The 22,663-nt window shown below is 37.5% G+C and overlaps 1 protein-coding gene across 1 annotated transcript in view; it reads right to left on the bottom strand.

The window, feature by feature from the left end:
- Nucleotides 1-726: 726 nt before the first annotated feature.
- Nucleotides 727-22,663, bottom strand: part of PIEZO2 (piezo type mechanosensitive ion channel component 2) — a 457,095-nt gene continuing 435,158 nt past the window's right edge. Inside the window, exons 47-55 of the mRNA XM_081077986.1 lie at nt 17,100-17,258; nt 15,228-15,375; nt 10,778-10,966; nt 10,340-10,432; nt 8,824-8,996; nt 7,304-7,432; nt 6,017-6,096; nt 3,239-3,422; nt 727-2,324 (exon numbers count right to left, since the gene is read on the bottom strand). Of these exons, the coding sequence (XP_080934112.1) occupies nt 2,072-2,324; nt 3,239-3,422; nt 6,017-6,096; nt 7,304-7,432; nt 8,824-8,996; nt 10,340-10,432; nt 10,778-10,966; nt 15,228-15,375; nt 17,100-17,258 (1,408 nt within the window). The 3' untranslated portion in view covers nt 727-2,071. The remainder of the gene's footprint in view (nt 2,325-3,238; nt 3,423-6,016; nt 6,097-7,303; nt 7,433-8,823; nt 8,997-10,339; nt 10,433-10,777; nt 10,967-15,227; nt 15,376-17,099; nt 17,259-22,663) is intronic.

The raw sequence follows: 22,663 nt of genomic DNA on the forward strand, positions 1-22,663 counted from the left end.
TAGAAGCCCGGCCTCCTCATTCTCTGTTCCAGCTCCACTCTAACACATGTGTCCCTGGAAGGTGTGTTCTCCTACATTTGCTATATGTTAATCATCTATAGTTTCCTTCCTTGCACACCAGGAGGCTTTTTTCTTGAAACTTGGAAATTGTTTGCTTAAGAAATGTTAAAATTCTGGTATACTTTACCTTTACACTTTTTTCTCAGGAGCATTTTCCTACTTTCTTCTTTCCTAAATGTGTTATAATATGTTCTCTGTAAATTCCCTGTTGACATTTTTAAAAGAAAGAATTCAGAATCAGAAATATGTATATGATTCTTCCTGTTGTCGGGAAATCAGAATGTGGGCCAAAAGTTCTCCAAATAGTTTGAGTTTATTGTTACAGTGATTGAAGCAGTTTATTTCGGTGGGCTGGAAGTATGCTGGCTTTCACTGTTATATAACAAATATACACTGATTCTCTAGAAGACACTGAACATCAGTGCAGACACTGAACTCTGCTCTTTTCTTAAAGCTCCATATTCACTGTACTAGTTTCCATTTTGGAATTACATTTATTACCAGTTGTTTCCTGCTTATATTATTCATATACAGCACCTGTATGAGAAAAATAAAATAAAACTAACAAGAAGTGGATTCTTAGTTGATTTTTTTCAAACTCCTTGTATACAACATTGAAAACAACCGCATGTCCTACTTCATGCAAAAAAGAAGAGCATTCTTAAAATGACTTTGCAAGATGTGCTTTATTTTAAGTCAGTCCTGAACCCAAACTACATAAGATCATTTTTTTTTACATATTCTAGTCCATTCAATGATTCTTCTCAGACACTGTACTTTAATATGGAATGAAAACTACATTTCAGTCATTAATTTCCATGCTACATTGTTATTTAATGAAGATGTTGTATTACCAATAATAATAATTTAAGAAAAGGCCATTTTTTTAATTTTCCCAAGCTCAATATACATATTTCTTTCATAATTATGAACTTAAAAAACCCGTCTCAGATGTAAAAATGTGAATTAGAATATGTAAACTCTTTGATATACCTGAAAAACAGGAAGGAGAATGTCACATACTGGAAAAACCATTGCCTTAAATCATCGAAATGGGAAAAAGCATGTTGAGGAATGGGGAAGGTAGAAGAGTGCTCATGACCTCAGTTAGTAAAGAGTTACAAAGTCAAAGTATTCCACATCCGCTGGGCGGTACTTTTTATCTTTCTACCTCATGTCTGTGTTTTACCAGGAGCAGTAACTCTCTGAAGCTAAACAGCTACCACTTTGAAGTGAGTCACTAGCTGGGCCTCAACAAAGCCAGTGTCCACATATTTGTTTTGCTGCTTCTTTTTTTTTCCCTGAGAAGTCACTGGTGTTTAATGGGGAAAAAAAAATGTATTAGTCTTCAGTTAAGGTAAGGCAGTAAGAGTGTTACTAATATTATCTTTTTGCTTAGAATGAGGCTTATCCATCCACTGGCATCTTCTTGGGTCACTGGCGCTCTCTCTCTCTCTCTCTCTCTCTCTCTCTCTCTCTCTCTCTCTCTCTCTCTCTCTGCCTCCTAGAAATATGTTTAGGAGTTTTCAGCCTCCTATTGCTGTTGCATATTTCGGGTGCGCGGAAGCCCACGTACTCTCCTCACAGCAGCTTCCCCATTGGCGACAGGGTGCTGCACATGAATAAAGCATTTCTTCAGGAAGGGCGCAGTCCCCACACAGGAAAACATGGTGTCTTTTCTTCTTACTTATTCTTCTCTTCTGTTTCTCTGAGGGAGGAGACCCATAAATGATTCCTTCACATAGTCCATCAGAATGCAAGACACCATTGACTAAAATATAATCCAAGTAGCCCTGATTTCAGAGAAACGGAATTACAAATTCAATAGCGCCTTAACTTGCAAGGTAGCTTTGACTGCAAAAGGAAGTCAACTGCCTTTGGCCACCTGTCAGAAGAGAAATCATTTCCATTGAACTAGAAATGCTTTAGCTCTTATGAGAATATTGTGCTTTTTTTTGTTTGTTTTGAAAATTCAAATGTTAACTTGATTTGCAGTCTGTGTCCTAAGGTATCAATTTGTTTTTTCTCTAGTCCATTTGATCATGGTTTCTGGTGAACGGTACAGGAATATTAATTTGGCATAGAGATCTTCCTCTAGTTCTAGTTCCCCTGTCTCTCGAACTAAAAAAATATCTGTGCACAACTTCAAAATTCGATCCACATTTGGAAGCTCTTCAAACATGATGGAGTGAGAAATCCCACTGAAGAATTCACGGACAAACTTCCCAATCACGAGGACAACTGAAGCATATAATCCCATGATACTGAAAAAAAATAATAAGTAGAAACGGTATCCAACAGTTAAATATGGCTAATAGAACATGTCTAAAGAAAAAAAATAATAAAAATTTTCTTCAAAATCCATAGAAGATATGATAAACTTAAATTTTTTCCATTTAGTGAAAACATTTACTTTTTAAAGATGTAATTCATGTTCTTTCTTTAAAAAGTTAACCATTATAGAATTGTAAAACCTGAAAAATAAAAGTCTTTTGAAATCTCACATTTTGGAAATTACTAATGTACAGTTTCATGTATGAACTTCAGGTGGTTTTACCACATATACCACATGCATAAACCACATAACATATTTGGTAGAAATTCAATTGTACTATATGCACTTTGCACTTTAACAGCACTGTCTTTCTTAGAGATTTATGTTTATAATAAAACTTTAGATAGACGACGACTTTTTGACAGGCTCATTCTGAGAAATGGAAAACTTTCTGCTTGTGCTCGTAGGGGAGGTGTGTGTCCTAGGGTTTAAGCATAAGAATGTGGTTAAAGAGTAACATCAGGCTTGTCCAAAAAGCTGATTTCTACTTGATCCTATATCTGCTAGGGTCATAAGGAAATCTAAGCAGAAAAGAGATAACCCTATGCCAATTTCTAAGTTTAAACACTGAATTGCATCAAACTATGTCACACAGGAAGGTGTAGCTAAAAAGCTGGAAATATAGCTTCTAGTCCTATCATTAATGGCAAGGCATTTTGGCATTTTGAGGTCTTTGGGACTCTGGTTCCTCATGTTTTAAGATGAAGGGTCAGGGATCTGTGAATTTTAATATTTCAGCTATAAAATTTGAGAATTTTAAGAAAATAAAAGGCTTCCCATCTTCAACTTTATATGATACAGAAGTAGACTCTTGCAACTGTTAAAGGTTAAATGAGTCCTTACCCATAGCCAGCCAGGAAGCCCAGACTCGGGGGGCTAACTTTGTCATTGAAGACTACCAGCTCCAAGGCCTGGGCATGCTGATTATATATTCTATTTCCAGTCAGGTTGAGAACCCACCACTCACTGTCAGATTTAGTTGTATTGTCTCTGGACAAAATGATGGTGATATTCATGAAATTATTTTCTGGAAGAAAAAAAAATGAAATCAAGTTAGCATGAGAATTTTAGGATTTAATGCACATCAACAGTCCTTAGATGGCAAAATCTGGTTACTATACACAGCATATAATTCCAGGATGTCATATGGGCATGTTAACAATGCAAATAGAAAAATAAGAGCGGGCCCTCGGTGTGTATGGGGTTTTTCTTTTTCACTAGAGGTCAGTCACTGCTGCTACATGTGCCTGGCAGTCAAATCACAGAGAGAGAGTGGAAGACCCATCACCTGAGCATCTTTGCTGATAATTTCAAACAATTAATTAGATATTTAAAAACCCCCATCACTGACTCTTGATTGAATTGACTGATTTACTCATATTACCAGCACTTATCAAGTGTCTTCCAAGAGGAAGGCACTCTGTTAGGTGCGAAGGAGTTAAAAGTGGCACACAGCATGGTTCCTTATCTCAATGGGAAAAGGCCACAGACATCAACACAATTTATGGGCATATGGCAACCAACATAGGACCTGCATTGACAATGTCTGTTAGCTTGGTATGATCCATGAGGGCTTCCCAGAGGAGATGACTTCTGAGCCAAGTTTTGCTGAGGAGAACTTCAACAGGTGGAAGAAGGATTAATGGTATGAGCATTGCAAAGTTCTGAAAACCCATAATGAATGATTAGTGATTGCACAGGGTGAATGTAATGGAATAGTAAAAGGGCAAACAAAAAGCTTAGATTTATAAATGATAGATGTTTTTCAGAAGAGGCCACCCCTGCCAGTAATAATAGAGACTCCACTGAGAATAATGGTGGCAGACTGTAAATACTGTGAGGGTAGGGGCTGTGTCTGCATTATCATGCAAAATTCCTAGATCATAGGAATCTAAGACAATACCTGGCAATAAACACCTATTTGTTGAATGGATGGACGGATGGATAGATGGATGGATGGATGGATGGATGGATGGATGGATGGATGGATGGATGGATGGATGGATGAAGAAGAGTGAGGAATGGTAGGAGACTGGTATAGATCAAGTCCTTACCCAGGAAGAATGTGAACCACTCAGAACAATCAGGAACAGGAATAATCTTGGTTCTGAAGTCTAGAGACAGTTCTGAGGGAGGAAATCTGGCCCTGGGCCCAGGTGGGCCAATATAGGCCCCAGTTTGGATCTAGTTCATCTATATACTGCTTGTATAACCTCAGCTGAGTATTTCACATCTGAACATCAGTTTTCTCCCCCATAAACTGGTGATAACCACCAAACTATGCTAAATATACTTTGTGATGAAGACTAGAGACAACTCAGTAAAGCTCATCAGATAAGCAGTTAGGTTATTATAGGCAGGATCTGAGAACATGAAGGCCATGTGATCTGGAAAACAGGACTTTATAGGCTGGACTCAAATCACAAGCAGACAAATCAGTGTGGGGAGAGGAAAAGAACCCATAAAAAAATGAGGGGAATAAATGATGCTGCAGGAATGAAGGCAGGGAGGGGATGGGACCTGGGGCACAGGGAGAGGCTGACCTTGGAAGGGAGAGAGGACATGTCTTTATTTGAGGCTGAAGAGAAAGAGGCAGGGAACTGTGAACATATAAGATGTTTTGACAAACAGCAGAAGGAAGTTGAAAGAATGGCCCCTGGCCAGTTGGGACCTACTCTGGAAGGAAAGGACCTGCAGGGAAGAGCCTGCTGAGGGAGAGAATCCTTTCACAGGAAAAACTAATTATTGAACAATCTGTATTCTCAGACTAAACATTTCTAGAACTAATCTGGATTAAGAGGAAAATACCAAAGTTCTAAATGCATCTTGCAATTACCTTGCAAGACATACTTCTTTACTGTTGAAGAAGAAAAGCATTCGGGTATGCGGTCCGGCTAGCATTCGCCTTCTGGGCCCTCAATCCTGTCTCTATTTATGGCAATCTCCATGGGATTCTAACTGATTACTTACATCTCTGTCTTTCTAGTTGAACATTAGCCAAGCAGAGCCTGGTGACAGCGATGATGGCAAATTAATGAACATGAATTGGATACTGCATTATCCTTCTACCTTGACTAGATGTATACAGCTACTCTGCTTTGGGTAGTTGATAAAGTCAAAAAATGCTTGAATATTAAAAGAATCCAAGAACATCAATTCACTCCCATCACTATTGTATTGGGAAAACAGAGTCCCTGGAGCAGTACTGTTGACAATCACCTGTGGGCAGAATCTAGTACATTTCCTCCTATCTTTTCATTATTCATATTGCGGGGTCTTCTTCATATTTAACCGTGTATGAGGCAGTTTTCTGCCACATATATGGTTCCTAATAGAAACAAATAAACTGACTAATTAGTAACAGAAGCCACTAAATATGGATTTAAGTCAATCAGGTTCTATACCAACGAAAAGAAAAAAAAAGAAAATGAAAAACATGGCTCCCGGGTAAGTGAATAATTTCTCCAGCTTGTGACCACAGCCAGGAGCCTTGTGCTTCTTTCAAGCCATGTCACACCAGGAAAGCAAACTGGAACGTAGTTGATGAAGGCTAAAAATGAAAACTGTAGAAGTTAAATCAAAAAAGGATTAAAACAAAGGTCTGAAATGATTCTTTCTTACCAGATAAAAGTTGCTTTATAGGTTTGGAGTTAGAATCACTAGGTGCTTTCACGTAATATGGGTAGATCCTTTCTATAGTCCTGGCATTAAGGAAAAAAAGAGATAATTAAGTTTTAGTTGTTTTACCCATGTAAAATTGATTTTTTTGGTTGCTATATTGACCTTGTATCAAACAAACAATGGTAAGAGTCTTAGTATGTCATTACAATGTGCAGTCATCATAATTTATGGGTTCCCATTATAATCAGAATTCTCTGAAGCTGAACAAAATTAACCAGGTTTTATCCAACTATTCATGTAAACACTATATACAAGGTACTTAATGGCTTCAAATCTGATACAGAGATTTTTCCATGTCTGTGGCTGGTTCTGAAGCAAGGGGGTGTCCTTCTTGCTAGAAGCCTGTCATTCACATCAATAACTGTGTAAGCTCTTCTAATTTTACTTTTTAGGATTTAAAAAATAACTATAATCAAGTAGACTGCATGCATTGATCTAGTGACAAGAGTAAGGTGTGAAGAGAGGAGTGAGGACTTAGACCATCCCTACCTCTGCAGGGATGAGCTGGGCGACCTGAGTAGGTCATTCCATCGATCTAGGCCTGCATTTCAACAGATGGGAAATGATGGGGGAGGATTTGATGGTCTTCAAGGGTCTTTCAACTTTAGTGGTTAACAAATGCTATCTTGGTCAGGAATATGTCGGAGGGCTGCATTATGGCGGTTCTTATAGTCAATGCATAAAACTGGAGGACAGAACCGGGCAATGGCTGGTAGACATGTGTAATACTTCATTTATTAGTTTCATACCAACACCACTTGTATTTCTTGCTAGTTCTCATATTAGAAGCTAAACATCACTGTTTGGATGTGTTTTGAATGGAGTACTTATATGGCAGGATAATATATTAAGATATATTTTTTTCCCTCAAATCTGTGTTTATCCTTTGTCTTCCCCTCACCACCCCATTCAATAACCCTGGAAAAAAGTGTAATAACATAAAAGGGATCTTGCAGGGTGTTTCTCTGGCTTTTGGTGATTATGGTTATATAACAGCAAGGCTTGCTACTCAGAGACGAGAGTGATTCCCTGACTACGTGGACAGAGAATGAGAGGTAAGAGAATAGTACCCTGAGGCCTCCAAAGAAATTCACTTGTGTTATCAAAGAATGAAGAAAGTTGCATTTCTTGTACATGATGATTTGTAGATAGAAATTTTGTACCAGATACACACACCTATATTAACAGGAACAATAAAAGCTATATTAACAGGAACAATATACTTACACTGGTGTTTTTGAACTTTCTGTGCTGTTGCCAGCTATCATTTTAGCTATATTCTCTCGTGTAATACTTTTAAGAGGAAAAGAAAGCTTATCTGTTGCTATTTCTGCTTTTGCACCCAGACTCATGTTTCTGTGAAGAAAAAACAAAACAACTCAATGTCAATGATTATTCAAAAGTCTGGAAGAGACTTTAAAAACTCACTTGACTCTTAATTTTGTTAATCTCACCAAGGTTTCACTGGGTCCACAATTACCAACCCCAACCCTTTCTGTCCACCTCACCTTTACATCTAGCTTCTTAGACAACCAAGTTAGTAAAACCCAGGGTGGCCACAAACACCTTTAAAACAGATGGAAGGTAAGGAGGCAGAGCCTGCTGACCAAAATAGAAAACATCTTGATGCTCTGATATGAATTTCCAAAACACTCTTTATATTAATCCAGTGAAGTTGATCTCCATGGTGACTAATAGGACCACATTTTAAAAAGAATGTTCAATCAGAAGTTGATTTTTACTATTGTTATTTTTGGTACCTCTTCAAAGAAAAGGCTAGGAAGTAAAATTTTGGCAGTACAGAATTCCATGTGAGAAATTTGGGACGTTTAATAGGAGAAAATAATAGTAAAGGAGTTCTTTAAATTCTGAACTACCCTCTTTGAAATATTTTCTATTTCCTTAGAGACTAGAAATCAGTTTAGAGACTAGAAAACTTTCTTCTGTAGCTATCATGATTCTTTCTTAATTTCATATAAAAAGCTGGAATTGTGGACCCAAATGAACTTAAAACTTGACTGACAAATTAGTTTATATAGAGTCTTGAGTCACAAGACTGTAATGAACAAAACTAAACTAATCAACAGGTATATTATGTTGAGGCCCCAAAACTGCTTTCCTAACATGTCAGGCGTTTGGATCTAAGAATTTTTTCTAAGACATGCTCTCTCCAAACAAGTGAAGTAGCAGCTGCGTGCTGGCCATTGGCTCAGTTTAGGTGAAATCTCCCCTCAGCTCTCCCTTCTGGGTCTTCCAAGCTGCTCTCACACCTCATACTTGGCGAAAAGATCTGCTAGGGCTCCCCCAATGTTGAAGAGATGCAGGTGAGAAGCTGGGGTTCCAGAGGCTGCACTTCCTTTATTAAGTAAGACCAAATGCCAATTTTTCAAGGAAATCTTACAATACACCCAGACTCTGTTTCATTTTATGAATCATCATCCTCTTTCTTTTCTCTCTACCTCTCACTCTTGTTCATAGAACTCATTACCAGCCTCTCTTTAAAACTGAAATTAGTAGGAAAAAAGGAAAAGGAAAAGTAAGAAGGCCTTAGTTTCATTGATGATTACCAGACAAACAATTACTTAATAAACAAAAATGTTAGCTGTAGCATCAAATGAATGTCCCCAAGATGTAATGTAAGACATAAACTAAGAGTTACATTAAGTTTTCTATCCTGTGCCCCCCACCCCCACCCAGAATTTAGATTGGGGAAAGGGGAAAATTATGCATGGAAATACAGTAACTACCTCTGAATACTCCATGAAAAAACAACAGAGAAGCTACTATTGGGGTCCTTGAGTTCGTTTATCATTTTCTGCTTACTGGGAGGGCTGATGGTCCATAAAGAATTTGAGTTTCCTTCCAGTTCTGCTACTGTTATGTCTTCTTTTACATAATTTTCCAGAAATTGCATAGCACCCTGTATGTGCACAAATACACATGCATAAATAGATCATATACATAATGATGTATAAAGAGAGTGATTACTTTTCCTTTTAACTGACTGTATAGAGAGGATTTCTTCCTATGAAAGGAACATTCCTATAATGAATTATCTTGGGGTACCATTGCACTAACTTAGTTCCCCTACCCACAGGTATGGGCAGCTCGCAGTTACATCACCAAACCCCAGGAGTAATGCTGCCACACGAGTACAGCTACGGAATCATTACAGTTAAACAGTAAGAAAAATCAGATGATTTCTGACTTCAGATCAGTGTCTTTTCTCCTTCTCATTAAGAGGAAAATTTATCAACTATTGGGAATTGTCCCTCTCATGGGAGAGTCAAATCTAATTTACCCAGGACACCCTGGCCCTTTCCTCATAGCTGCTCATCCCTCAAGATTAGTTTGGACGTGGACATTATATGTTGATAATTTTACAAAAGAGAAAAGCCTCTGTTTCCCTCATCATTTTCTTTAAATAAAAAGCATTATTTATAAAACAAATTTTAATTATAAAAATCATGTTACCATATTATTAAAAATTGAAATGTATAGAAAAGAATAACATTAGGCACAACTCTGCCGCCAGCACATTATTGCTATTTTATGCAGTAGGGATGGAATACCTTATTTTTTATGATTAAAGACGGTCTATATCCTTTTTGATTTATGGCTTATCTTGAGAAATTTTCATGCCATGTATAGTCTTTGTAATGATTTTTTTATTATAAAAGAAGTTGCTTGAAAAATATTCAGACAATATATTATGTAAATAAACTATAATGTGGAAGCCACCTTCTCCTACTATGACAACCCTAGGGAAGCCAGTTCTAATCAAATTCACTTCATACATCTGCCACGATTTATTTAATCAGTTCTACTTGTTGAATCTTCAAGTTGCTTCCAGTTTTTACTAATAAAGAGGATGTTCTCAGAAGTAGGTACCAACATAGGGCTTTTCCCACACTTTGAATTACTTGTTTAAGACAGATTCCCAGATTAGCTCCATCAGCCAGAGGTTAATGTCTACCACAGTTTGAAAATTAAAAAAAAAAAAAAATAGAGGACCAAGATCTGTTGAGCTTACATTAAAATGTTCTGAGTCAAAACTGTTTATTAACCCTTACGTTCAGTAGTATACACAAGCTGTCTTAGATTATCAAAATGGTCAGTGGACAGGACTCTGCTGTGTACAACTTAATCTCTGAAAACCCTTCCCCCTACCACAGGCCATAGCACAGCAGTGAGTAATAGACAACCAGTGAGCTCACCTAGATGAAAGGTCTTCATAGAGATTTATTATATGCAGTTACTTACAGTGTCCCTAGAAAAACCTCGAATAAATCTGTCAAAAATTGTCTTGTTCATAACTTTCAGCTGGCTTTGCTGGGCACTCATTGTGAAAATAGGCTGGAAAACAAGATAGACTATGTCAATATTACAAAACTCTTTCTGCATCCTGGGTTAAAGGAAAAATATTTACATAGTATGTTATCCACTGAGTACCCAGTGGCAACTGGCTTCAGAGATCCCTTTTTGAAGTGATTATTCCTGTGCTCAAAACCAGAACAGAACTGTGTTTTCACTGCACCTTGTTTCAAACATCACATATTTGCTGAACAGTCAAAATTTAGATAGGAAATGTGTACTGGTAAAACCTAATAAACCAATTTTAGGTGATGATTAGAAAAGAGTACTGTGTTAGATAAGGTACCACCAGATGGGTGAGACCTGGGGGAATTTCCCAGCAATTACCTGGTAACCTCCCAGGGTAATTGTGACCGAGACATCCAGGGGTTGGTTGATCACCCCAGCGACAGATTTGATCAAAGACATGAAGAGAAGAGGAAACCAGACAATACAAATGAGCAGAACGATGATCATGCCTCCCATGCCATACTTCACCACTTTCTTCTTCTTCTGTCCCCGGGGTTGAGGGTATCTCTGCAACAGAAAAGTTCACACAAGGCTCAGGCCACTGTCCCCTGAGAAACAGGTGGGGAGGACAAGTGCTTCTTCCATGAGGTTGGGACTTGATTTAGTCCTGTTTCTGCTCTGCTTGCTCTGAAGTAGGGAGAACGACCTTGTCTCAATCTGGTAATGAAGTTAGGTAGTGACGTGAAGCGGTAATAAGCTCCCTACAGGTCCCCTGTCCTTAAAATTGTTGTGCGGGTTTTGCTGGTGGTGAACCTAAGGATCAATGGATCAAGTACAAGTACTCTGCTGAATAAAGCCTCTGGTTTTATGGGATCATGTGGGGGAAAGATATTTTACTTTAAATTCCTGAATATTCAAAAGCTGTGCCTTTCAACTCAGCCCTCCTCACACCTTGGTGGTTGGGAAAACATTTTTGACTTCATTTATCACTCATGTTGTCAAAACAATGTTGGTTCAAGCCCTGCAATGAACTGTATAGGATCAGACCAGCCCTCTCTCCACTGCTGCTATGACTCCACAGGGGTCCTCGCTGGTATTGTGCTGAAGGTTGGGGCTGGTGGTTGGTGTGTATGCCACAAAAGGGTTTTTGCACGAGAGTAGTGTACTGGGTAGCGCTGGATCACTTCTATTCATGTTACTAAGGATCCACTAAGCACTCTCTTACAGGCTATTGGCAAGGTGGAAGGATCCAGCTGTGCTGTCTGGTATTAAAACTGCCCCAGCTCTACATGCGTATTCCTTGCTTAATTTTCCTGGAAGTTAGGCTACATACATAACGTGGCCATTGTCCGAACTCCCCAACCTGGCTGAGAGATTTATCCTGGGGCTCACACTCTCTGGAGGATGTGCTCATTTCACTAGGTTAAGGTAAGGACAAATCACCCACATTTCACCTGTAGGCGCTGAGCTCTATGTTACAAACTAAGAAGTCTGGAAGTTAGCAGAGGACTTTAAAGGACGCTGCTACAAGGGCTCTACAAGTGTTGCCACTCAGGAGCTGCTGTAGCTGGCCTTGGAAACAAGGACCTGGGCTGGAGTGGAGGGCAGATCGGAGCCAGGATGGAGAGCGTTATTCACTCAGTACCCAGAAGACGATGCTTCTGAATGACTCTGCTGTGAAGTTGCATGATCATAGATTAAGGATTGTATTTTGATATCTTTTCGCTAGAATTTGATATTGTTGCTTAACATTTTCTGTTTTGAGAGAAAAACTTGAATATTGGAAAGTTTGAAGTATACATTCTTACACACACACACACACACACACACACATACACGCACACACACACAGATTTGCTTTTTCATTATTTTTCCATGAGGCAAGTTTAGACAATGGGCTACTCAACCCACTCCAACAACACTCTTGTATTTCATAATGAAGGGTTTTGTGGGTGAGTTAAAGAAGATTTATCTATTCTTTGCCAAGAACAGTTTGGGTTTCTTCTGTCTGAGGTGAGATCATGTTGGTTGTTCTCCTAAAGGCCAGTGTCTTTCAGCCTCACTTTAAAAGCTCCAACCTCCTTTCCTCCTGCTCAGCCCTCCATGCATTTCCTAGGGCAGAAGAGGGCCAGCACTTTTGACCTCTCTCTAATTATGAGGCTATCTTTCCCTGGACTTTCAAAGTGAAGTCACCTTCTTATCTTATGCTGCTCCATCACTCCTTTCCTAGGTAAGTCAACTCTCAACCAGTTTGTAGTTCCTGTCATGCTACATTTCCAAACAGCTTCCTAAACTGTTTTGGCAACTGGCTTCATGGAAATCATTGTAAAAATGACTAGGAATAAGTGGCCTGCATTGTGTGTGCTCATGCCAGCATTTTGCCTTTCAGAGTATTGTTCTTTCTTCACAGACTGCATTCATAAGACCCTAGGAACATATTACATTCAGTATGGAATAATCCCCAAGAAGAGTTACCTTTAAAAGAAGCTTCTGCTCCACATTACACAAGTGATTGTAACCAGCTAGCAATGTTTCAGTCTCTTATGGGACAGAGTAGACACTACAGCTAGATTCACTCAGACTCCCTAATCCCTCCCACATATCTAAATTTCTCAGAATATTTTACCATGTGTGATTTAAATAGCCATTGGCTTAGCATAAAAGAGTATATATTTAGTAGGAGTAATACATTAAAATGAGGCTTCTTATTTCTTAAAATAAGAAACGTGTCAGTCTTTTGTTGGGCAGGAATGCATATGTTCTAGGCTGGAACGACCCCATCTTTCATAAGGAAGATGGCAATGGGTGTGGCTGCCTCACTACAGTATGAAGAAGGTTGACACCTGTTGGCTCAAAAGTAAAAAGCATATATGAGTTGATAAACGGAGCAGTCACAGCTGTTCACATGAAGAGTGGCCCTGTATCTATGTGGGCCAGTTATGTGAATTCTGATTCAGAAACCCCCCTCTCAAGAGCAACCCTCCTATTCATCCAGAGGACACAATATCTCACAGTTTCTGGGGCACTTTGGGTAGGCTCTGAGTCTTGGAATGCCATCTTTCTCGCTTTCAATGGATGGACTCATCTATTTCGTGGAGTAGACAGGCTATTGGGCATGAGTTTGTTCACTGACCATCTCTCTTCTCCAACTTTCTGTAGGATGGCTGGTCCTCTTTGTCACTACCAACTTGTTCATCCATGCCTCTGAGTCTACAACCTGCAGGCCCCCATTTGGACCTTCCTCCTTTGGATTGATGCTAAGAAATTTTACTTTTCCTTTTTCTATTGGTCCTTTCCTTACCACCTGATAGAGGTTCAAATCTTCTTCATTCTGAAGTGATCCTCTTGACTTGCCTTTCTCTTGAATTGACCTCTCTCGTGCCTTTCCCTTACCTATGCTAGGTCCCTCCAAAATGGCAGTGACAGGAGTAATCCCAAGCCAGATTCTCCAGTAGCACCCAGCCCAAACTACAGATCCATAGTATTGTGAGCAGATAAAATGGTTATTAAAAAAAACATTAAATTTTGATGTAGTTTTTTGGCAGCAACAGACAATTGATATAATACTTATTGAATGAATGGCTCCAGGAGCTGGAAGTAGACCTAGCACTTCCTAGTACAGAGGTTTCATGATGTAAATTCTCCTGTGTGTGACTTTTTGTGTATGTGGTCACTTCTCAGGGACCAGCTCCTGAGGCAGCCAATCTGTGATGGGGTAGTTTTGATTGTTAGAAAGTTCTTTATGTTCCATTGAATCTTATTGGAGCTTTTGCCTATTTGTCTTAATACTGTTTTCTTGAGTTTCACAAATTAATTTGAATGTTTAATCTATTTTTCAATATTTCAAATAGTTGAAAAAACAGCTAATCTTTTGCTTCCCCTCATTTTTCTTTCTTTCTTTCTTTCTTTTTTTTTTTTTTTACTTCAGGCTGAACAATTCTTGGTTCTTCCTACTTTTCCTCATATACCATGATTTTCACACCCTTTGTCACCCTGCTTTTTACCCTCAATGTCCCTTTGGTAGATTGGCTCTCATTTCTGTCACTTTATCAACTCTTTTAATCCTTAAAAATCAGGACAAACTAATATGATTTTAAGTATACTGCCAGCCCCATCTCCTTCACTCCCACAAACCCCATGAACACAAAGGCCACAGTACAATGGGCTCACAACTATAAAGCTAAAAATCCCCAGAAGAAACTGCAGAACGCAAGAGAAATTATATGGACTAGATGGGACTTTTCCAAAGAGGGTATTATTGAGATGAGAAAAAGACATTTCACATCTCCTTGGCTAATGTTGTTTGGGTGTTTCTAGTGTTACTATGCAACAGGCTCCTGTTTCATATATTAAACTTTTGAAAAATCCAATAAACAATAGTAATTCTATCCATATTTAATGTCAATATTCAACTTAGCAGTATAAGCAAATATTTGCACTTCAATTTCCTTTGCACGTTGTCTATCCCTCATCGGGGGTGAGCCCAAGTCCACTTTTCTCCACTGTACCACATTTTCCCTGCTCCCGAATGAGTCATTTAAGAATGATTGGGTGACACAGCAATATGTCATTTCTTCTTTTAAAAATAACTACAACATATAGTTGCCAAAAGAAGAACACATCTGGATGCTATTGCTCACTAAGGCAGCAGTGAGTTCAAAATTCTCAACTCTAGTGGGATGGAAATCAATGGGACATTTATAGGTCCTACTGGTTTTTCCCCTGTCTCCATTATTTGGTCGCAAAATTTGCAGAAGTTCACATTAATCTTATAGCCAGCCTATATCTAAGGGAAACAAATAGGGATAAGGTATTTTTATTGGCTTACTTTTTCTGACTCCCGCCAACACTTCAGGATGAATATGTGAGCATAGATGTCTTCCACACAGATCCAGCTGGAGAGGCTCAAGGTTGTGTCTGTCCACACCCAGTCCATCACAGCCCTCAGCTCAGTCAAAAATGGAACGAGGCGGAACCTGGCAGAAACCACATCTTGTTAGAGGGACAGTTGTGGGATGTCCCCCAATACCTGGCCAACCCTTGGAGCTCATGTACTTCCTTATTGTTTCAGCCCTTATAACTTAGGCAAAATTTTCAAGGTGACCCTTACGGTAAAATCCAACTTGGAATACCACTGCTTTTCATTATAAGTCTAATAAATGGATTGGTATTTTCCATTCTTTTTTTTTCTCTTTTGACTGATGGTCTTAACAAACTTTTAAAATAAGTGTGAAGGTGTCTTCTTCAATTTCTTTTATAAAGTCTTGCAGTTTGCATTTTACAAATCTTTCACTTTGGCTAAATTTATTTCTAAGTGTTTTATTGTTTTTGATGTTATTGTAAATGGGAAAGTTTTCTTTCCCAGATGTTTCATTGTTAGCTTATAGAAACACAGCTGATTTCTGTATGTTGATTTTAGATTCTGAAACTTTACTAAACTTGTTGATTAGTTCCAATAAATTTGGGTTTTTTTTTTTAAGAATTTTCTATATGTTAGATCATATCATCTGCAAATAAACACAATTTAAATTTTAAAGAAATTATTATTTCACATTACATGAATGTGTTGATCGTAGGGTTGTTGAATTGTTGGGGCTTTGCTGTTGAATGAGCTACGAAAGGTAATATACCTAGTAAATGAAAGATGAGGGCAACTGAGAGATATCAGAGGGAACGGGACATGTCATTGGAGGGCACACAGTAGTTCCCACAACTGGTGGACTTACTAGATGACTAAAACTAATGGGACTCTGGCTTAGTCTCCTATATTTGGGAATGGACTGGCCTGGACTCCTCTTGAGTCTGGGGCCTGTCTTTGTTTCTTGACTGACACAGAGCTTCTCCCAGACTGGAGGACCTGGGTTTAACCCAGGGCACTTACAGCAGCTTGGGTTGCCACTTGGAATTTTCCCGTGGGCTACTCAGCTTTGTCAAGAGAGCACTAAGTTAACCTCTTGAATAAATCTCTCCCCGTCCACCCCCATAGCACTGCACTACGTGAAACACTGTTCTCCACAGGGAGGTTCACAATATCTGAGCATACTCAACATCTCTTTTGTGATTAAGTCACCAGCCCCCAGGTCTGGGGCTAACTAGGAGCCAGCAGTGCCAGGAGCAGACTGACCCTTTATGCCATGTTCCAATTTCTGAGGGAACAGAGAGGAGATGCTACCAATGAAATTCTTGCATGAAAGAGCTATATTCTTTCTTTGATCAGCTAACTTACTACCAGGAGTAAGCAAGTCATGTGGCATTTAGGTTGATGTTGGGGGAATAAATGGCCCTTTGTAATGGATGGACTTACTGTGTATACACAATTCCAACGGCGTTTTGAAATAGTCCTGGTTCCAATATTGTGTTCCATTGTGCCCAGAAGTATATTAATACTTAAGGATCATGTATCCCAATTTTTTATCCCAGAATATTATCACAATTATGTAGGTTATAGAAATAGAACATGAACCCACTTGAATAATCCTAGGACAACATCCTGGCCAAGTGTGTGGCAACTACATTTAGAAAGGTATTTCAAGAGGCATATTTGTACTTTTGCTAAACACTGCAAGAGTTCCATGATGATCTACATTGCTGTATATCAGCATTCTTCCTTTTTCTGTTCCTTCCCAGGTAGAAAATAAAATGCCTTTCAATTGCCAGCCTCCACTCTGTGAGTGACTGTGACAACACAGGGTGTCCTTACCCTTGAAACAAGAAGAGGTTGACATAATTGTAGCTCTTTGTGAGGAAGTTTCCAAGGACTCGTGTGGGGTAGCCACAACGGATTTGGTAGGCAGACAACCCGAAGTAAACACATTTCACAAAATACCAAAGTTGAGCAACCAGGTTCTGGCTGAATTTCCTAAAATAAAAATACAGAAAAGTGAGAGAATGGAATATATATATATATATATATATATATATATATATATATATATATATATATATATATATTGTACAAAAGGATACCAGTTCAGGATAAAAAAAAAAAAAAAAGACTAATTGCCCCTTTAGCATTTAAGTCAATTCTAAAATATTCTCTATACAATTTACAGTATTAAAAGTCCCTTTGTACTCTGGAGAACTAGAATTGATTTTTTTCTTAAAGGTGCTTATTGGGTTGCTTATAAATTTCTCTAGCTATTGTTACCAAGTTGTAACTTGCAGTTATGAGAATAATCACAGATCGATTGTAGTCATTCTGAGGGAGGGCCAGGTCTGCATGGACATAGGCAATTCAGGCCTTTGACAGGTATTTATAGTAAATGTAATTAATTTGAATTTCAGATTCAATTAATTAAGAACTGGTGAGATCTCAGCCAGATACTAGGGAAAAGTTTGCCTTCCCTCTGTCTATGGGATCGTCATTAGATTTACCCTCCAAATATTTCCAGTTCTCCTCCTTACGTGCATTTTTCCATTTCTTCTGAAGTATGGCAAGACTTGTTTTGGCCAATGAAATGGGAGCATGAGTACCATGTATTAGTTCCAGGTAGGTTCTTTAAAACAGGGGTAGGCAAACTTCCATAAAAAAAACCAGAGAGTATATATTTTAGGCTCTGTGGGTCATTGTCACAACTACTCAGCTCTGCCATTGTAACATGAAAGCAGCCATAGACAATATATAGTCAAATGGGTGTGGTTGTGTTCCAATAAAACTTTATTTATGGACACTAATAAATAAATAAATAAATAAATAAATAAATAAATAAATACATAAAATATTCTCTATACATAGTTGATCACTTCAAAGGCAAAAGGTAGGATAATAAAATCTAATAATTAAAAAATTATTCTATGAATGACGCCGTTGAAGTACTAATGCATTAGTCAGTAGTTTAGGTCATAATTAAAATAAATTACTGTTAAGTAAATTTACTAATAATATTTTCTCACAATGTGGATGTTGCTGTTACCCTAGTCCAAATTAAGGCTGAACAAAGAAATCACAAAATGTATAATCATGATATTGTTCATAGATGCTGACATAAGTTTGAACAAAAACAGTGGAATTAAATACCATACTAGAAAAAAATTTGGAACACATTTTCAAAGAATGATGAGCTATAGGACTATTTTTTCTTTTACTTTGGATAAATGCAGCATTTGTCAAGTGTCTTAAACATAGCCAGTAAGAAATTTAAAAAGAAAATAAAAAATAAAACTTTTGATTTTGCAATACCCAGGTGTAATCTTCCCTGTGTTTAAGAGTAATACTTGATTTTTTTTTTTTAAAAAGCATTTTTTTAAAAATAAAATACAACTACTCTTTATATTGTATTTTGGATTTGTCTTATTAACTTTCAATTTTGTTATTAGAAGAAAACATGTATTAGTTTTTAATTGAAAATAGCTATTCTTTAGTTGACAAGATCTAAGAACAAGCCAGGAATGCAGGGGCCTATGTGTCTGGGGACCCTAGAAACCTCTACACATATCTCAAAAACTAGAGAACTCAAAAATATTGCTTATAAATGTCTCCCCTATAACGAAAACCAACTTTGCCATTTCAGGACCTAATGAATTAATTTAACTACATTTGACCATGAACCAGAACTTTACAAGTTATTGATGAAAATATCAGCTACTTTACAGAGAGCTCACATCGACTATTCATTTCCTCACTCTTTTTAGGAACTGTCTATATTGGTAGAATATTAAGATGATATTTTAGTTCTCTAGGGAAATGCCCTTAGATTTTACAGGTAATTGATACGAAAACTGAATGAGGAATAATTCTTCTATATCTATTAATGTTATAGATATAGATTAATAGTTATTTATATCTATTAATATCAGTGACATAAAACTGTTGCCTTCTATTCCTTATGAAAGGACCAAACTATGTTTTATCCATTAAATTTTGTTTTTCCCTTCTACAACCTTAAAGAGTGTCAACTTGGGATAAGTAAGTTAATCTGTAGTTTCTGAAGTAATCATGTTAAATCTAACTAGGGATATTAAGGCTGTATTACACTGGAAGATTTGTTAGATGGTCTCTATATGTTTTATTGCTAGAGGCTCGAATGATGCCTTACTCATCTCGAGGTCTCCCATAGAAGCAACTGCACAGTGCTTTGTAGACTGCAGGCAACCCCTAAATGTTTGTGGACTAAATAATGTTCATATCCACAGAAAAAGCCATTTATCAGATTAATTATTAAAGATACTAGAGCTTTGTGATGCCAATACTGTGACTGGTAGCCATAATTTTCATTTGTGTAGCTTAAAAGACTCCTAGTCTATCTCTTCCTTTGTTCTTGTTTTAAAAAGGATTTAGACGATATAACTATTAATAAATGTTTTTCTTTGCACAACAATGAATTAAATTTTCAGTAACAATATTTTAAGAAAGAAAAATGAATTTTGGATGTTAAATAATGGCAACATGATTTATAATGTCAAGAAATTATGTTGTAACTGACATGCTGGCAAAGAAGACAGATGACTCATCAAATCCTAATATATCTTGAATTAAATATCCAAAACTAAAGATAGGGTAATTTGTTGCACTAGGAATGGCCATCAGATGAAGCTCCAACAGAGAGATGATCTCTCTGGCCATAGTTCTAGTGATTATCTTGAGCTCTGTGAGCCCATTGTGTGCGCCTTCTCACATGGGGATGGGACCATGCTTTATTCATGTTGATGCTCCTTTTCACCTGATCTACTGCTCTAAACAAAGCAGATGCTTAAAAAATGTGAAATTGAATTGAATATGCATGATTGTAGGTTATCCCAGGAGAAGCTTTCATTCATTCAGTTATTATAATAAACATTTCAGCTATATTTGGTTTGGAAGGTGTTGCTAGTCTGTTAATCTCTTTGAAAGCCTGGTAGAACAGAATAATCCCTGCCCATAAAGAAGTACATGTCCTAATCCCCAGAACCTATGAATATGTTACCTTATGGCTAAGATGACTTTGCAGATGTGATTAAGATTACGGACCTGGAGATGGGGAGTGCGTACTGGATTGTCCAGGTGACCCAATCTAATCATGAGTACTTAAATGGCAGCTGTGGTCAGAGGGAGACTTGACAACAGAAGAGTCAGATGTATGTAATGAGAAAAGGACATGACCCCTTGTTGCTGGTTTTGAAGATGGAGGAAGGGGCCATGAGCCAAGAAATGTGGGCACCTCTAGAAACTGGAAAAGGCAATGAAGTGGTTTCTCTCCTAGAGCCTTTAGAAGGAAATGCAGCTTTGCTGACACCTTGATTTTACTCCTGACCTACAGAACTGTAAGATGATACATTTGCAGTTTCAAGCCCTAAAAGTGTGATAATTTGTTCCAGCAGCAACAGCAAACTAATACAGGCAGGAGCAACAAAACTATTTGGTGATTTGATTCTGCTGAAGTGACTTTCTGTGACTTTGCCATTCCTCTATTTCTGGAAGCACTGGTCTCTGTGGAGGCTCCTCCCCACAGAGTATATGGCTTAGGTCCATGATCTGTGGCTGTCATCTGATTTTGGAATAATCAAATTATTTTCACACTGCACAGTGAAATGGTAGGCTATGTTATTTAAAAAAAAATCTGCTTGAAAGCAATCATGTGATGCTTCCTATGGGGGGAAGGATATTGTATACAATAGGTACAGTATACAATAGCTGTAGTATACAGTAGGTACAGTATACTATAGGTATAGTGCACACATACAGTTGGGCCAAGAGGCCTGGGATTGAGATCTGGTCTCACCAATAATTATCTGAATGACTTTGGAGAGATCACTCTTCTGTATGAGTTTCACCTATCTTAATCTATAAAATTAGATAGTAGGTCTAGAAAGCTTTTTAAGGTCTCTTTCTTCTCTGAAAATAAGAGTTTTTATGAGGGCCTGGTAGAGAATACCTATTTGATGTTTTAAATGTCAGAGAAATTATCAACATTCATCATCCAGCTATCATGGATGTTGAATTTGGCTTATTTCTCTGAGTTGAGAGATAGCTATAATTACATATTTATAGAGAAAATTATATTTATTTTATTTTAAAGACTAACAAATACGATTCACAACATTCTCATGAACAAATTCTAATATTTTTATAAATATTCTAATATTTTGCCTTAATCTGAATTATTTTTATTATTTGAGATATGTGTGACCTGGTGCATTATTGTGATGCAAGAGACATGGATTGTTGACGAAAAATTCAGGTTGTCTAACTTTTTCATGCAGCCTCTTCAGCACTTCCAACTAGCAAACTTAGTTAACTGTTTGTCCAGTTAGTACAAATTCATAATGAATAATCCCTCTGATAGCAAAAAAGTTTAGCTACATGGTTGCGACAAGTTTGTGAACTTAATTATCAGACCTCGTATGTTTACTCCCCCAGCATACAGTGTGGAACAGGAGACTTACTGGGCTATTGGGAGTCTTCTAGGTAACAAACCTTTATTTAGTTAGCTCTACTTTAGACTCAAGAAAAATGATACTAATTTCATTTTTCCTTTTAAAATATTTTGCATTGCCACTAGTTATTGTTACATAGCAATAATTCCCATACTAAAATCAAAAGTTCAGAGCCTTAGCATAATAATCTCAAGATCCATCCATTTTGTTGCAAATGGTACTATTTCTTCTTTTCTTATGGCAGAGTAGTATTCCATTGTGTATATATACCACATCTTCTTTATCCAGTCATCTATTGAGGACACTTTGGTTATTTCCATGTATTAGCCACTGTAAATAAAGCTGCAATGAACATCGGAGCACATATATCTTTACAGGTAAATGGTTTCAGATTTTTTTGGTAGATACCCAGGAGCAGGATAGCTGGGTCATATGGTAATTCTATTCTTAATTTTTTGAGGAACCTCTACACTGCCTTCCATAAGGGCTGCACCAATCTGCATTTCTATCTATAGTGTAATTTCACTAACCATTGTCACCCCAACAAATTTTAATTAAAAAAAAAGTTCAGAGTCTAACATTCAGGTGAAAATGAACATTTAGCTAACATTTGTTAGCACAGATTTAGATTTCCTCATTAGGAATTTCAATTAGGAGTTGGCTATGAGCCACATAAGTAATCCATTTTCATTATTTTCCATTCACACTTCAAAAAATGGTATTAGCCAGCCTCAATGACATTTTATTTATAAGGCTTGGCTATGAATGACTCTAATGTCTGAGAAAAATATCAAATTAATATTATACATGAAGACTTTTCAATATGCTTGTTAAAAATATCATTCCTAATACATTATTTGGGCACTTCTGTGTTCCCCTTCTGTGGACCCTTTACTTTTATAACCTAACAGA

The sequence above is a fragment of the Rhinolophus hipposideros genome, assembly GCF_964194185.1.
Source record: "Rhinolophus hipposideros genome assembly, chromosome: 17".
Classification (NCBI taxonomy): Eukaryota; Metazoa; Chordata; class Mammalia; order Chiroptera; family Rhinolophidae; genus Rhinolophus; species Rhinolophus hipposideros.